Source organism: Ostrea edulis, chromosome 2 (assembly GCF_947568905.1).
Source record: "Ostrea edulis chromosome 2, xbOstEdul1.1, whole genome shotgun sequence".
NCBI lineage: Eukaryota > Metazoa > Mollusca > Bivalvia > Ostreida > Ostreidae > Ostrea > Ostrea edulis.
The window spans coordinates 105,667,291-105,685,874 of NC_079165.1; the positions used below are offsets into that span (position 1 = coordinate 105,667,291).

The window sequence follows — 18,584 nt, forward strand, 5'->3', positions numbered from 1 at the left end:
ATGGATAGCAAACAGGTTATTGCATGGTAGTTTTTCAACAAGAAAATAAAAAGCATTGAGCAAAAAAAAGGCACTTGCATATACATATCATTTAAATGGAAGTTTTAGCGAGACGCAAATTTTGCGATTTTTTCATAAAAATGGGTATGTATATTTAGTGAGAGCTAATTTTACTAGGGACTTTATAATTTCAGGAAAGGTAACTATTACATGTACCTCCGATATGGAATAGATTATTAGCGACATTCAATTTTAGCGACCTCACATCATTATATATATATATGTATATATATATATTTTTTTTTTTATTTATATATATATATATATATACACATGTATATATTAAGTCCTTGTACTCGCCTGTTGTAACAACAGAACTATCTAATCCAGCCATTCCGTGAATTTTACCCGCATTCTAGGGCCATAGAAATGTAATGAATTAAAGAAAGCAATGAGTACCCATTTATGTAGAAATTTTTAGGAACTGAATGGCGTTTATAAGGAAATATTACTTAGAAACAGGGAAACTTTAAAATGCTATAATGTTTCCTTTGTTACTGCATGAAGTGATTATTTAAGAGATTTTTAGATACTCCTTTCCTTGGTTAAATTTTCACCAGGTCACAGACTTCTCATATCAAAGTGCAAATAGAATTAAAAAATAATCAATTTAGGTGATTATCTGCAGATTCTATAGATTTTCCTCTTTTGTATACATGAAATTAATGTTGATTGCAAGCATTTTTTGAGGTTTCCAAAGTGAAATGGAATACCTTGTAGTTTGATTTAAATGGTAGAGAAACGATCTAAATGGTAGAGAATTAATGTAGTAAATGTGATTCCTAGTATTGCATGCTGTGGCAACCTGACCAGGTATCGACCTATAGCTTCATACAACGGATAGATTTTCAAAAAATGCAATGTCTAACTTTTAAAGTATCGCTACGCACCATCATTCCTGGAATGCAAATTAATACATGTTTTACAAAGAAATAAAACAGACATAAATTTTGAAGTGATACTGCTTAACTTGACAGATGACTCCATTTCTGTTTTTAGACTTCCACACATACATATATATCAAACGGAGATATTAGTGAATGCAAAAAAACAACCCAAAAACTGAATGTACTTTGTTAAAAAGTAGAATATTTAAAAAAAAGAAAAAATTATTATTATTATGTAATTGTGTGTTTTGTATAAACATATATTCATAAAAGGATTTATTCAAAATTAGATCCTTTGATGGGCTCAATAGGTCGCTACCATGTGAGCTGATTAGGGAATCAAATTGTATTACATGTACTACTCCTGAGGAAGTTGGGAAGAGTTTATGTTCAATCATTTTCCCTAAGAGTTATATACATAAGCCTTATCTAAACCGAATTTGCTTGGAAGTTGCATCTAAGGATGTTCTTTGAATTACTTCTCTAGAGCTTCATTCGTTGAATTTGGTTACCATTATATACCAAATCACAAACAATGTATATATTCATACTGTATATACTAAACATATAAAAAAGATAGACTTGTTGGAGTTTTTTTTATCAATCATCAAAGTAACATGGGATATACAATTGATTTTTCATGTCTCTTTAAGTCATTGAACCACTGTCTTTTCTGTCTGTTACATCTTAAAATTTTCCTTTGTGCTCTATTGTACAGATTTTAGTAATGATTAATTAACTTTTTACAGAAATTACCCCGATATGGCTTGGAGCATAAAACACCTACATATTTCTCGGAATTTCTTAAGCCCATGCAGAATTGGGCAGTATTGACGTGAGCAAGAAATAAATGTTCCTAATATAATTTCACAACAATACCAATCTATAATATTAAGTCCTTCCTCTCAATAAATTTTCTCCGTCTTTCGAATTCGTCATTGATTGTACAGCAAAGTGAGTAATGGGAATGCAGCCTCCTTTTTGCAAGAAATATTTTTAATTAAAACAAGATTATAATGTGCCACAAAAGGGGCAGCAATCCCCCCCCCCCCCCCCCCTCCCTTAACCCATGCGCTTTGACTGTACTTGGAGTAAGATATTACTGTTTCACAAATATGTATTCATCAAGATATGAAAAAAATATTATCATGGCATACTTACATTTATTGAAGGTGCTGTGTTTCACTGGTAGGGAGCACATGCCACAGTCATGTGATCATGTAATGAGGAATGTGAATGCTTTTACATGTATCAATGGCCATCATCGATGTTAACCATGTGGATTCTTTTTTATTCATTTCTTCTTTTTGTGCTTGTATTAAATTTTGAGATAGTTGTTGTTAAGAGATTACTTCATTATGGTGTATATCTCAATGAAAGACAATGATATTCTTTTTCATTAAAAAACTACTTTCCGTACTGTTCTTTGTACAGTTCTGTAAATCCAGAGTACTGGTAGCCCTTCCTTTCTATGACTTACATGTAACCATGGTAACTGCCGTTCTCAGACTATGATACCTTTGGTGTTTTTACAGGAATTCTTTTTGAAATTTTATGTTGTTGCTGGTTTAGTCTGAATCCTAATACGTATATCAAGACTGTCTGTGTAAACATGTCAAAGAATCAATTTTCCATCCCTTCATGCAGTTTGTTTAGTTGTATAGCTTTGTTGTGGATTAGGTTCCATATCTGATTAGCAGTACATGTATTATGACTAAGACAGCAAGAAAAGGCCGTTTTGATTTGATATCAGATTCTGTATATAGATATTGATGTTTTGTTGAGACTAGTTATACATTACTTTTGTTCATTGACTGAAGAGAAGGACAAAGCTGTACATGAACTGTCACTTCTAAAAGCACTGTCAGCACATCTGTGTCTTGTGTCACTTTTATGCTTCTCAGTCTGAGGCCATTTTTGAACAATATTCTTCTGCATTGATTGCCCTCTCTGGAGGTTTTCCACTGTTTGCTTGAGGATTCTAGATACATTATGGCAAATAACTTTGTCTTCCATGGAACTGTTTCTTGTCTTATCGATTGGGCATAAAAAAATTAATAATCAAGAAACCAAGTTTGCTATTTAATGTATTTTTGAAGCCAGAAAATTGATTCACTTTTACGTCTTAATTATGTCATTTAATTTTATACCTCTTGGAAACAGTGCATTCCCAATACAATGGAACACCCATCTTTCAACTTATACTAAACTCTACAAATTTTGAAATGGTGAATAAGATCAATCCTTTATTTGTTTGCTTATTAGTTTTACATTATTTTGAGAACTTTTCACTCATTGTGAGATGTCATCATTTGCCACAAAATCAGATATAATACATAACACTCACTTTCATTGCAAGGAGTCTGCCAGGGTTCCTTAAAGTTGTATGGTTCGAATTTCCATATTTATCCACCGTGTGAAAATGCTGTTAAATCATCGCACATATGTATTTATGAGGTTCTACAACATGTCATACATCATTTCACTTGTCTTAACCAGAATTATTTGATTTTAAATTGTGTTTACAAACAACTGTCACTCGGCCATTTCATGTGAGAGTCACATGTCCAGTTCAGGCTTTCAGATTATCGGTGGTCTTATCTGTGAAAAACTATGTGTCTTTTTACAACAGTACCATGCCATAAGTTTAAAAGAAATAAAAATATCAAATGCCTCTTAGTAATTCGTTGTTTTGTGCACTATCAGCTATAAAGTTAGAGAGTTGCGTCTGAGTTATATACATCATGTTGGGATTCCTCTGATGTGAGTGGGGCTATTTATAGACGCCTAACAGACAATGTATAATTTTTGCATACCCACTATATTTACATTTAATATTATTAAATCTTCTCTCTGTTTTCTTTCACATGCAAATGTTTTCAAGCATGTACTTAAGGGAAAGTTAATAATTTTAAAAACTAATTAATCTGCTCTAAAGTAATTATGTTTAAAAAATGATACATGAACACTGGATCATACAGCTTTAATGTGCTATATACTGGCAGTGTGAGTTAATCTAAATCCATTTAGTTAATAATAGGAGTTACCTGCCCTGTCTAAAATATAAGGGGGGGGGGGGGGTAGTATGCAAATTTTTTCATGAAATCCTTCTAGTTGTTGAAGAATTAGTTTTCCCCACAGGTATCGATGCAAACTTTATTGAGCAATGTTTCGTAAGAGGATTATCATTTTGAAACCCATTAGGTTGTTCCATTGTTGAAGTGAAGTCTAAAGTTCCTAAATACCTTAAAGAGGCATTAGCTGCCTAAGCTATTACTTTGCTGATTATTGCCAAACTGTCTGTAACAGCTTTAGATTGCATAAGAATTGCGATATATCCTTCAACCTTTGTTACAAATTCTGACTTAGAACCTCATTTCTTGATAATAGAAACAATGACCAAAATATTTCTGTATGGGACTGAATAATTCAGTGCGGGATTTCTTGACATAATATTCACAAAATTCTATGAAAAGGTCACTTTTTTATTCTGAAATTAATATCTTGACTTTAAAAATATTCCTGCATTTTATATTATCCATGGTTCGGAATTTGAAAAGTTGCCATTTTAAGTGTTTTGTGTTAAAATTTAGGTGCAATTGTAGTTTCATTCAACCAGACACTTGCCTGTTTCCATAAACTACAACAAATGAGAGTTTGGTAAAGATTTGCTATAACAGTTAATTATGACCAGTTTGGTTTGATTTAAATTATGACAAAAAATATTAAAATTAGAGGCACATATGCATTATAAATCATGAAACTGTCTATAGATTTTCTATTCTTAATCTGTTTTTGATTAACACTGCAGAAGATGCGACGATAATAAAGGAATTGTGATGGAGCTCTGTAGCCTACTTTCACTAAATGGTCTCCGAAAGCAATTTTTAAAAATCGGTGTACAGGACAGTCTTTTTACATCTTTACCCATTAGGGTAGCACTGCAAAATATCTTTCCTGTCAACTATACTTGTTGAACAGTTGACCTTTAGTTCTTCGAGTTTGAAAAGTAAATTCAAGTATTTTGGAGATGTGGTCTTATTAAATAAGCCAATCAGATTCAATACCAGAATTCTGCTAAGCCTCATTCTGACAACACAACTGTAACATCTTGAATCTTTCCCAGACACTTGCTCATTGGAGTTTATGGAAGTAGCCAAACATCTTGTGGAAGGAGACTAGTGACACGGACAGTTCATATTTTAGCCATTTTAATTGTAGTGTCACATGGTACATATCCAGTCAAAGCATTTCCATATTGTGCAAAAGAAATTCAAATGAGTATGGTGAAACAAACCAGATAATAAAATATGTGTTTTAGGCAATGCTTCTATGCTTGAAAAAAATCTGATGGTGACAGAATTTAAGGAGTGAGGACCCAGAGAACTAATGGGGACGTGATTCATAGTAACAAACTTCTCACACTCCCAATATTTACGACTTAACATTACAGAAAGAAATTGATAGATTCTGGTGTTGCTGCTGCTGACATGGGATGTTTTTTCTCCTCATTTTATGGTGTTGGTGGTAATGTTCTGCATTAACTGATTTAGGCTTAGAACCAGTCTGGTGTATGTAGACAGAATGATATTGAGTTGATGCCGTAGTAGCATCAGTGATATATATGTAGTCTTTTATGCGTTATTACTTTCTCTTGGAAATTCTTTCATGCAAGTAACAAGATTGTTTAGGTACATGTACCTAGACATTATCTATTTGATTGGTGTATATGTGCTTTTATTTTTTTTGGTGTGGTACAGATTTCCGCAATGTTAGCAGTCTTGGAAAATGTGCGTTTGGGTCACGGTCACTTGCAAGTTTAAGCAAAATTACCATTTTTAAAAAAGACCAGCTTTCCAGTGAATGTTGATGGAGTGTAGGGTGTACCATATTGAAAATAGATCTTATATAGAAATATAAAGTAGAGTTGGATGATTAGGTAGATGATTTGAATTCACTGACAAATTAAATTCCCCTGAGTATTTCAACCCAGCTTTACATTTAATGTACATGTATAATTGATGACCTGTTTTGATGATAGATGAGTTTATGTTTATTTTTGTTTTCCTCCCTTCCTCCATCCCTCAAATCTTTTTGAAAATATGACTTGACATGAAATGTAGATTTGAATACCATGAAATTTAGATTTGAATAGCCATATTTCAACTAGAAGATGGGTTTTGCAATGGTCGGTAAGGGTATTGAGTAAAGAATTATATATATACAATGTATGTGTGGTCCATGTAATTATTGCACATGTACATGTATATTGATATCTCCGGAACATGAATTGTTGTACATGTATCCCAATGACTTAGTAGTTATAATAATGAATAGGGAGGCTATTTTGGAGTTAACAGTGAAAGCAGTTCATACAAGTTTAAAATTGCCCATGGTAATGCAGTTCAAGCAGAACTCTGAGCAATACTGAGCAGTGATATACTGCTTCATAGAAATAGTATGATGAAATATTAAATTGAAAATAATTATTTTCATCACAGATAAATCTTCAGGGTGATAAACCTGTGGGCTATATTGGAAACATAAATCCACAGAATTATGACCCAGCAGAAGAAACTACATCTTCTATACTCGTGTATCTGCACCAATGCAGAAATTTATGCACATTGCTATTAAAATTAGAAATATTATCAATGTTTTTGTTTTATGGTTGCAAAATGAAATGCATCAATCTTCAGGAACCATCAGAGTGCTTTCTTTTCTTACATTTATCGTTATATCAGAATTATTATTTTGTGATTGTTTAGTCATCTTGGAGATGAATTTTGCTTTATTGCCAATGTATTAAAGCTTATATTCCCTTCAACCATGTTCGTACCATTGTTAGCATTTAGATAAGGACAAGTGGCCTCTCAATTAACTGGTATGAGTTTGGGAAATCAAGGTTAAACTGTATTTTTTTCCATAATGTGATCTATGTTACACAAAAGTACACCAAAGATATTCTGGTTAGCCATTCAAGATGGTGACATGTTCTTATAATTATCTTCATGATGTCATTTATCACTTCACCCTTGAGTTATGTTAGCACCTGGGAAAAATGTCAGATCTAGCAATCACTGTTCAATGGGTAATTAATATGCACCTGCTTGACACGAAACATTCCAGGTTGAACTTGGGACTGTCAGTTCTACAAAGACAAATGATAGATCTCCTGGAAGTGGTATTTTGAAAACTTAATATAAATATTTGTCTTTGATTCTTTGCAGACAACAGGACCTATAAAGTCCTGATAGAGGAGTATGATACCAGTAAATCTACCTATGCAGTCAGACACACCGAGGAACAGAAAGGTTGGTCCTCTTAAATCGATACCAGGGAAATAAAAAGGTCAGCCATTGACTATTAACCCCAGGCTCATCTGCATTAGTATAAATAAGGAGAGTTGGATTTCATAATAAAAATGTATCGGCGATTCCATTAGGAACTGGTTGCTTTAAAGCAGTCGCTTCCAAATCATTATAAAATTTTGCAGATCAATATATGGTAATGTTTATAAGACACTGGAGATGGTTAAAAGCCATCATTTTCACTGTGTCCATTTTGTTTGGTTCATTTTAGGGTCATTTGCCCCGTCTTAAATTCTGTTTTGTTTGCTTACATTGTTTTAAAAAAAAAACAACTGATGATAATAAACTAATTATGCACTGTCTGTAGGAAAAATGGTCCAAGACTAATGTCTTCTAGTAATTCTAAAAGACTAAAAGGAAAATGGTATTTGGCAGCATTAGCTTCAGAGAATTAATTGTAAACCATTTTCATTTGTGTATGAAAAATATCTGCAAGATGAACAACTTGCTGCCCTATAAGCTGTAAGGGCAGACTTCACATGCTCAATAAATGTCATCTATATCCTTGGGAATGGATTTTCAACAGCCCTCTAATAAAGGAAGATGTGATGGTTGTTGACTTTCAGTAATCTCCAGTATGGTGACTGCTATGCTATAATAGATTAAGAAGTTGATGCATTTGCAGCTGACCAAATAAAATACTGATAAAGATTTCACAATTTCTGTAGTAATCAAGACTTATTTCATCAATGGATACAAGAATGAGACAACCAAAGAGGACGATGAAGGAGTGGATCCAACTTCTAGTAATCAGCCGGGAGCAGACAGTGGTACAGGGCATGCAGAGGGAAATCCAGACGACTTGGATGAGGTGGAACACATTGAAATCAAGATTCAATTACATGCGTAAAAATTGTAATGGGTTTGGCTAATACGCAGTTTAAGCATTGCAAAGTTTTAACCAAATATTAATTCTTCCCATTGTTATAATCTAGTTATGATAATTTCAGGCATTATTAACAATCATTCGGAAAATTTATGAAACTTAATGAAAATTCTGTAACATTGATAAATCCATCTTGATAAAATTAGGTATGTAAAAGTGATTGATGATGATGCATATAAAAAAAAAGATGACTGCAGTCTATGGATACAAGGAAGTGTGGAGTCTTTCTGAAGCTCTTAAATACAGTGGGCTCTTTTTTCGTTCAAACTGAGTGTCATTTATACCTATACATAGATGAAGGATGAGTGTTCAAGTTTTAGCATCAGTATGATATTAACAGCTGGAAAATGAAGGAGTGAGCATCTTGACAGCTCTGCTGTTTAAATTTGAATTAATTACAATAAACCACGTTATGACATCATCCTAACATAACATTTATCACTATCTACCTCGTAAGTGCAGAAAGGTCATCTGCAAAACTTTAGCTCTGTGGAAATAAATTTGGCTATCTAAAATATTATCCAGAGAGCTACAGTTCTGCAGCTTCAGCTATGTTGAACAGGCCTGAGGGGACTACACACACCAAAACATGGTGGTGTATTGCATATATATCAATTTTGTCTACTCATCTTTAAACAATGCGGGTTTCTCGTGAAAAGTTGTCTTGAAAAATGTGTTTCAATAATCAGGACCAGAGTGGTTTATGGCTACCATTACAACAGATTGCAAAACTAGTTGTGGAGTCCTGTTGGTTTTATCATAAATGAAATTCCTATAAGACATTGTGTTGTTCCTTCCTGTGGTTACCCATATCTCATGCAGATTAAGAAATTATTCAGAGCAATTAATGTAAAAATTGAAAATTGATGATAATTTTCCTTGGAAAAAATGTCTTTTCTTTCGGAGATATGCATGATAACATGTCTTTATACCATATTGTAATAGATATGGACCGTCTGATACAAAACAAAAACAAAAATTACACCTGTTTGGTCATTAGTTTAATTTTGATTACACTGGAATTATTCATATGGAAATTACAACAATTTCATGTTCAGAGATATGCCATACTTCAATAATATCAGTTTCACATGAAAGTATTGTTGAGTAGTCCTAAAAGAGAGAAAAACTTGCATGACAGACTCCATTAAATTTCACTGATAAGGAAATAAACCAATGATGGGGCTCTCATGAGATGAGTCTGCCCCAAATATTCCAACAAATATATCTCTGCAGATTGCTTTTACTCAGGGCTTGCAAAACCAATGTTTGATGTATGTGCAAATTATTTGGACGAAATGGTCTTGGATTGCTGGAAATTTGATTTTAGGTCTGATACTGAAACAAAGAATGGTAATTATTCCGAGTTCAGAATAAAAAAATTTATGCTCACTTGTAACTTGGTACAGACAGAATAGCTGCTAGTGGGGAAATTGGTTTGAGCTGTGTAGCATTTGATTGCTTTCTAATTGTGAGAAGTCATTTAGGTAGAATGAAGCATGTGAGGAAAAGGAGGACTTTGATGTTGAACATAGCCTGGTGGATAGATCAATTAGGACCGATAGTTTGAGTATTAATTGAAAGTTGACGAAGCACGTAGAGAAGTCCCAGAACATGCTGTGTCTTTATGTTCACAGGAAGTCTGATTGTTATCTTGTGAAGTGTTCATCTATCTGTTCATCACATTAATTCAGCCCCCTTCTCCAGGCAAATTTGAATCATTACTTACAAATTACTATAGAAACTTCAAAATGCCTTAATTGTCTCTCTGTTGCAAAAAGACTGTCTGTAATTTTATCTTCAGATTTGCTTTTTGCAAGTACTCCTTAATTTATCTGTACACACTACCATACTGAAATTTATTGCAGGGTTTTTATTTTGTGTCAATTGTTTACAAAAACTGGTCACTTTGTTTGAACAAGAGACCATTTTGCCGAATTTCAGATTTAATTTGGATTTTATATGTAGTCATGCCCTGCAGGCAAACTTGTTGAATTGATGTGTAATCACATGTATGTGTTCTATATATGTACATCTTTATCGTGCTTGCAATCTCAACCAGCCCAGGGAAATTTGTCTCGCAACAAAGACAGGACAGACTTTCAAATGTAACTCATGAAATCTTATGATGAAGGCTGATATGTAAATTTTGGAGTTGAACGTGAGGATATCGTGTCGGTATGGTGCTTCTCATTAGAGAAACTTTTCATGAGTTTTGCAAGCTGCTGAAACTGACAAAAATTTGTAGCTGAGACTTTTAAAATACATAGTCACATAAAACATGTTAAGGTTTTGTCAAAATTTCCACCAAGGACTATTATGTATGGCTTGGGTATGGGTCTCTAAGTTGCAACACCCCACCCTTGAAAATAATCTAAAATCTTTTTAAACAAAGTTTACTTTAGTTTTATCGTGGGTGTGTACAACATGTACAACAAAATTGTTGGCAATCCTCAGATATGCTTGTCATAAATATTTTTGAAATAATGACGAAAGAGTGCATTTTTTTGGTATCATTTTCCTTTGCATAAATATACAGAGACTTTGTGCACTAGATTCGCATTACATTTCATTGATACTTCAGCAACAGAAACATCATTCTTGTTCATGAAGTTGATCTATTTTTGAAATCAAAATGAAGACTTCAAATTATGTTTTTGGTAAAAAAAAAAAAAAAAAAATTACAACAGACAATGAAATACCTACCTCGATTTCTGACATTGTAAGACAAGAAATGAAAAAAAAAATGGCTAGTGAATATATTCATTGTTTAGTCACAAATCTTAAAGATTTCCTTTTGAAATTTCAGTATTTATGAAGGACATTGTCATTTTTTAAAAGTTAACATTGCTTTGGAAAATAATTTGAATTATGTAAAATCTAAATTATTGTCGTCACACTCTGTAGGACCCCCATGTGAAGGCTTAAATAGAAGGTGTTTATATTGTGAGTGAAAACTACTGTGTCAGATTTCCTGTGGAACCATTAGTTATCATCAAGCACAGCTCCACATAAGATAACTAATGTTTTTATTATTTACTTTGCAGACATCAGAAAAGCACAGACTTTCCAACCACTTTGAATCCAAGGTATGTCCACATGCTATGGTGAGTCTGTAAAATGGGTCAGTGTTATGTATTTAGCTAACTTACACAAATCGGTAACGATCAGCATCTGCAGTGATTTATTAGAAGCTTTGCTGTACCTCCGATTTTTATTTTTATGGAATTCCCACCAAAGATAGTACTTATGACTAACAAGTGATTAAATTTTGGGAGATATAAAGATAGTACTTATGACTAACAAGTGATTAAATTTTGGGAGATATAAAGATAGTACTTATGACTAACAAGTGATTAAATTTTGGGAGATATCTAATCATTGGATCCAAGGCTGCATTCAGGATTATAGTGGATACACAAGGCTAGGAAATGCTAAAATATTAGGGGGGGGGGGGTATGTACATAAGATCTATACACACTATCCACACTTCAGGAGCCTGTGATGAAATATAGTTTCGAAATGAACATATGAAAAATTCATATACATATGGACGACAGAAAATTACTAAAGAAACTTGATACACTGTATAACAGTGCGACTTTTTCCGGAAAATTGTTCTCCCCTGTAGGTCTTTTCTTTTGTTACCCTGAATTGTCTCCCTTATAGGTCTTTTCTTTTGTTACCCTGAATATATCCCTTGTCACAGTAGTGTATCATTAGAGAGACATTGATACCAGACATCCTGCACCACTGAGTGGTTAATTGAACATTCTGTTTAATACAGCTAGAAATCTAGGACCTAGCGGCCAGCCTATCTGCTTCAATATTGATTGTATCCTAAGATTATTTGGAGGAGGGGAAGGGGGTTTGGAATGTGAAATACAAAGAGAGATAACTTCTGAATTTTTTGTTGTTGACATTTTCAGTCTTCTGATGTGAACGGTATAACCCGTAACCTGCTGGGAAGAAGAAGTGTCAGCGATATTTCTCTGGAGCAGGATAATGGTAACGCTTGAGCTTCTAGCTTTGTCTCTCACTGCCAGTATCATTTCACTCCCATATATTCAGCTAACAGTTAAACATTGCTTAGTTCTGTTAATATGATATGGCTATTGTTCACAGTGGGAGTTTACAATGCTGCGGTCTGCTGACAGTGCTTCAAGTTAATACATCTGAAATATCATAGATAATGATAGAGCACAAACAGCAGTGTTATTACTGTAAGGAACAATGCACCTGTTACTATGTAATTATACAGTAGGCATACATTGCTGATCCGGTGGAAGAAGCCGAGACAAGACAGCAATATATTGATAAGGCTACATTACAGTAATAGATGAAGACTATGAAAAGTGATAGCAATCAGGATTTCAACCTTTGGCAACTTAAGCTTCATGTCTTCATGATTATGTGAAAACATTGGTTGTAGGTTTTGAGGATGCATTACATGTCTTGGAATGCTACCTGAAAGCAACAGTGTGTTTGGGAAAAAACCAAGTGATGTGTTTTTGTCATAGTTTTATAAGGTGAGAGGGCATTTTTTAAGGGACCCTACATCAAAGTTATGGAAGCCTTATAGTAATGTCACCCGTCCTATACTTTCTGGATAGTAACCAGGTTATAGTTTTTACAGCAGATTAAATTGTTTTTAGTGTTCAGTTTTCAGGAATCTACTAATGTTTCTTGATTTAAACATGCATGGGTGTTGCATCTATGGAAACAAACAACCATATTTGATTCGGATGCTGCATCTGACCATTTTTTCTGTATCAATGACCAGGTTATGGTGTTTACAACAGCTCCATTCCCTATAGTGTTTACAACAGCTCCATTCCCTATAGTGTTTACAACAGCTCTATTCCTTATAGTGTTTACAACAGCTCTATTCCTTATAGTGTTTACAACAGCTCCATTCTTTATGGTGTTTACAACAGCTCCATTCCTTATAGTGTTTATAACAGCTCTATTCCTTATAGTGTTTATAACAGCTCTATTCCTTATAGTGTTTACAACAGCTCTATTCTTTATAGTGTTTACAACAGCTCCATTCCCTATAGTGTTTACAACAGCTCTATTCCCTATAGTGTTTACAACAGCTCCATTCCTTATAGTGTTTACAACAGCTCTATTCTTTATAGTGTTTATAACAGCTCTATTCCTTATAGTGTTTATAACAGCTCTATTCCTTATAGTGTTTACAACAGCTCCATTCCCTATAGTGTTTACAACAGCTCCATTCCCTATAGTGTTTACAACAGCTCTATTCCCTATAGTGTTTACAACAGCTCCATTCCTTATAGTGTTTACAACAGCTCCATTCCTTATAGTGTTTACAACAGCTCTATTCTTTATAGTGTTTATAACAGCTCTATTCCCTATAGTGTTTACAACAGCTCTATTCTTTATAGTGTTTACAACAGCTCCATTCCCTATAGTGTTTACAACAGCTCCATTCCCTATAGTGTTTACAACAGCTCCATTCCTTATAGTGTTTACAACAGCTCCATTCCTTATAGTGTTTACAACAGCTCCATTCCCTATAGTGTTTACAACAGCTCTATTCCTTATAGTGTTTATAACAGCTCTATTCCTTATAGTGTTTATAACAGCTCTATTCCTTATAGTGTTTACAACAGCTCTATTCTTTATAGTGTTTACAACAGCTCCATTCCTTATAGTGTTTACAACAGTTCCATTCCCTATAGTGTTTACAACAGCTCTATTCTTTATAGTGTTTATAACAGCTCTATTCCTTATAGTGTTTACAACAGCTCTATTCTTTATAGTGTTTACAACAGCTCTATTCTTTATAGTGTTTACAACAGCTCCATTCCTTATAGTGTTTACAACAGCTCTATTCTTTATAGTGTTTACAACAGCTCCATTCCCTATAGTGTTTACAACAGCTCCATTCCCTATAGTGTTTACAACAGCTCCATTCCTTATAGTGTTTACAACAGCTCCATTCCTTATAGTGTTTACAACAGCTCCATTCCCTATAGTGTTTACAACAGCTCTATTCCTTATAGTGTTTATAACAGCTCTATTCCTTATAGTGTTTATAACAGCTCTATTCCTTATAGTGTTTACAACAGCTCTATTCTTTATAGTGTTTACAACAGCTCCATTCCTTATAGTGTTTACAACAGCTCCATTCCTTATAGTGTTTACAACAGCTCTATTCTTTATAGTGTTTATAACAGCTCTATTCCCTATAGTGTTTACAACAGCTCTATTCCTTATAGTGTTTACAACAGCTCCATTCCTTATAGTGTTTACAACAGCTCCATTCCTTATAGTGTTTACAACAGCTCCATTCCCTATAGTGTTTACAACAGCTCTATTCCTTATAGTGTTTATAACAGCTCTATTCCTTATAGTGTTTACAACAGCTCTATTCTTTATAGTGTTTACAACAGCTCCATTCCTTATAGTGTTTACAACAGCTCCATTCTTTATGGTGTTTACAACAGCTCTATTCCTTATAGTGTTTATAACAGCTCTATTCCTTATAGTGTTTACAACAGCTCTATTCCTTATAGTGTTTATAACAGCTCTATTCCCTATAGTGTTTACAACAGCTCTATTCTTTATAGTGTTTACAACAGCTCCATTCCCTATAGTGTTTACAACAGCTCCATTCCCTATAGTGTTTACAACAGCTCCATTCCTTATAGTGTTTACAACAGCTCCATTCCTTATAGTGTTTACAACAGCTCCATTCTTTATGGTGTTTACAACAGCTCTATTCCTTATAGTGTTTATAACAGCTCTATTCCCTATAGTGTTTACAACAGCTCTATTCTTTATAGTGTTTACAACAGCTCCATTCCCTATAGTGTTTACAACAGCTCCATTCCCTATAGTGTTTACAACAGCTCCATTCCTTATAGTGTTTACAACAGCTCCATTCCTTATAGTGTTTACAACAGCTCCATTCCCTATAGTGTTTACAACAGCTCTATTCCTTATAGTGTTTATAACAGCTCTATTCCTTATAGTGTTTATAACAGCTCTATTCCTTATAGTGTTTACAACAGCTCTATTCTTTATAGTGTTTACAACAGCTCCATTCCTTATAGTGTTTACAACAGTTCCATTCCCTATAGTGTTTACAACAGCTCCATTCCTTATAGTGTTTACAACAGCTCTATTCTTTATAGTGTTTATAACAGCTCTATTCCCTATAGTGTTTACAACAGCTCTATTCTTTATAGTGTTTATAACAGCTCTATTCCCTATAGTGTTTACAACAGCTCTATTCCTTATAGTGTTTACAACAGCTCCATTCCTTATAGTGTTTACAACAGCTCCATTCCTTATAGTGTTTACAACAGCTCCATTCCCTATAGTGTTTACAACAGCTCTATTCCTTATAGTGTTTACAACAGCTCTATTCCTTATAGTGTTTACAACAGCTCTATTCCTTATAGTGTTTATAACAGCTCTATTCCTTATAGTGTTTATAACAGCTCTATTCCCTATAGTGTTTACAACAGCTCCATTCCTTATAGTGTTTACAACAGCTCTATTCTTTATAGTGTTTATAACAGCTCTATTCCTTATAGTGTTTATAACAGCTCTATTCCTTATAGTGTTTACAACAGCTCCATTCCCTATAGTGTTTACAACAGCTCCATTCCCTATAGTGTTTACAACAGCTCTATTCCCTATAGTGTTTACAACAGCTCCATTCCTTATAGTGTTTACAACAGCTCCATTCCTTATAGTGTTTACAACAGCTCTATTCTTTATAGTGTTTATAACAGCTCTATTCCCTATAGTGTTTACAACAGCTCTATTCTTTATAGTGTTTACAACAGCTCCATTCCCTATAGTGTTTACAACAGCTCCATTCCCTATAGTGTTTACAACAGCTCCATTCCTTATAGTGTTTACAACAGCTCCATTCCTTATAGTGTTTACAACAGCTCCATTCCCTATAGTGTTTACAACAGCTCTATTCCTTATAGTGTTTATAACAGCTCTATTCCTTATAGTGTTTATAACAGCTCTATTCCTTATAGTGTTTACAACAGCTCTATTCTTTATAGTGTTTACAACAGCTCCATTCCTTATAGTGTTTACAACAGTTCCATTCCCTATAGTGTTTACAACAGCTCCATTCCTTATAGTGTTTACAACAGCTCTATTCTTTATAGTGTTTATAACAGCTCTATTCCCTATAGTGTTTACAACAGCTCTATTCTTTATAGTGTTTATAACAGCTCTATTCCCTATAGTGTTTACAACAGCTCTATTCCTTATAGTGTTTACAACAGCTCCATTCCTTATAGTGTTTACAACAGCTCCATTCCTTATAGTGTTTACAACAGCTCCATTCCCTATAGTGTTTACAACAGCTCTATTCCTTATAGTGTTTATAACAGCTCTATTCCTTATAGTGTTTACAACAGCTCTATTCTTTATAGTGTTTACAACAGCTCCATTCCTTATAGTGTTTACAACAGCTCCATTCTTTATGGTGTTTACAACAGCTCTATTCCTTATAGTGTTTATAACAGCTCTATTCCTTATAGTGTTTACAACAGCTCTATTCCTTATAGTGTTTACAACAGCTCTATTCCTTATAGTGTTTATAACAGCTCTATTCCTTATAGTGTTTATAACAGCTCTATTCCCTATAGTGTTTACAACAGCTCTATTCTTTATAGTGTTTATAACAGCTCTATTCTTTATAGTGTTTATAACAGCTCTATTCCTTATAGTGTTTACAACAGCTCTATTCTTTATAGTGTTTATAACAGCTCTATTCTTTATAGTGTTTACAACAGCTCTATTCCTTATAGTGTTTACAACAGCTCTATTCTTTATAGTGTTTATAACAGCTCTATTCCCTATAGTGTTTACAACAGCTCTATTCCTTATAGTGTTTACAACAGCTCTATTCCTTATAGTGTTTACAACAGCTCCATTCCCTATAGTGTTTACAACAGCTCCATTCCCTATAGTGTTTACAACAGCTCCATTCCCTATAGTGTTTATAACATCTCCATTCCTTATAGTGTTTACAACAGCTCCATTCCCTATAGTGTTTACAACAGCTCCATTCCCTATAGTGTTTACAACAGCTCCATTCCCTATAGTGTTTACAACAGCTCCATTCCTTATAGTGTTTATAACAGTTCCATTCCTTATAGTGTTTACAACAGCTCCATTCCTTATAGTGTTTACAACAGCTCTATTCCTTATAGTGTTTATAACAGCTCTATTCCTTATAGTGTTTATAACAGCTCTATTCCTTATAGTGTTTACAACAGCTCTATTCCTTATAGTGTTTACAACAGCTCCATTCCCTATAGTGTTTACAACAGCTCCATTCCTTATAGTGTTTATAACAGTTCCATTCCTTATAGTGTTTACAACAGCTCCATCCCTATAGTGTTTACAACAGCTCTATTCCTCAGTAGCTTTTGTTCTGGCCTAATCTTGTGCTTCTATGGATACACATAACCATTCATCATTCAGACATTGCTTGTAACTTGTATTTCTAAATAAGTTACACGATTGTCCTTTTTGGAGTAGGTTTATTCTAAAGCTTTTAAAATAGCTTCTCTTTGGTTTAGACTGTATGATTCTCATTACAACTTCATAGAGTCCTTGTTATATGAAAATAAATAAATGATTCCATTCCCATTAAGAAGAACCTCATTGATAGGTTTTTTTTCTGGTAGACTCCTCTCATGAATTGGAACCTGCCCTGTGAGCTCTGTTGTCTTCTAACAACTCTTCTCACAAAATGTTGCACCTTTGAAATACAATGTGCAATATTATGATACTGGTACATATTTTTCTATTGGTTTTAAGGGCTTCTGGACTTCTGAGATCTACAGTCATATAAACACATTGAAGATACTCGTTTTTGCTTTGTCAGTTGTCAGTGCTTCTGATGCATTTTTTTAAAATGGAATGTAGATTGGTGGATTGCAAAATATGATTAAAAGATGTTGTATGTGTAGGAAGCTGTTGTGATATATTTCACTCTGTATAAAAATATGTCAATCTCTACCAACAAGGGATAAAAAAGCCTTCAACCAATAGGTTATCAGTTACGAGTTCTTCTCTGTTGGAGGTATATTTAGTACAAGATCTGTCGGTCAAGAATGAACTTGAATGCATTTTGAAACTTGGGTATTAGGGCAGTCAAGTCTGCCGTCCATTAGCACTTTCCGAACAAAATCTGCAGTATTGCTAGCTCACCAGATGTAGTAGTGTTGACTCTCATTGACAGGACCAAGTTAAAGTTTTTGAAATGGCCCATTTCTTAAATTGTACTCACAAAATGATCATGATTAATGTAAGATTATACAACAAGCTCCAGACTTTGTGCTTGTTTAAAACGATGGATTAAGGTAC

General features: G+C 33.9%; 1 protein-coding gene across 2 annotated transcripts in view; it reads left to right on the forward strand.

Annotated features, from left to right (window-relative positions):
* Window positions 1–18,584, forward strand: part of LOC125681099 (adenylate cyclase type 9-like) — a 44,607-nt gene that overhangs the window by 11,552 nt on the left and 14,471 nt on the right. For both annotated transcript variants that reach the window (XM_048921024.2, XM_048921025.2), the window contains exons 2-5: window positions 7,178–7,261; window positions 7,987–8,129; window positions 11,252–11,293; window positions 12,134–12,212. In XM_048921024.2, the coding sequence (XP_048776981.2) occupies window positions 7,178–7,261; window positions 7,987–8,129; window positions 11,252–11,293; window positions 12,134–12,212 (348 nt within the window). The remainder of the gene's footprint in view (window positions 1–7,177; window positions 7,262–7,986; window positions 8,130–11,251; window positions 11,294–12,133; window positions 12,213–18,584) is intronic.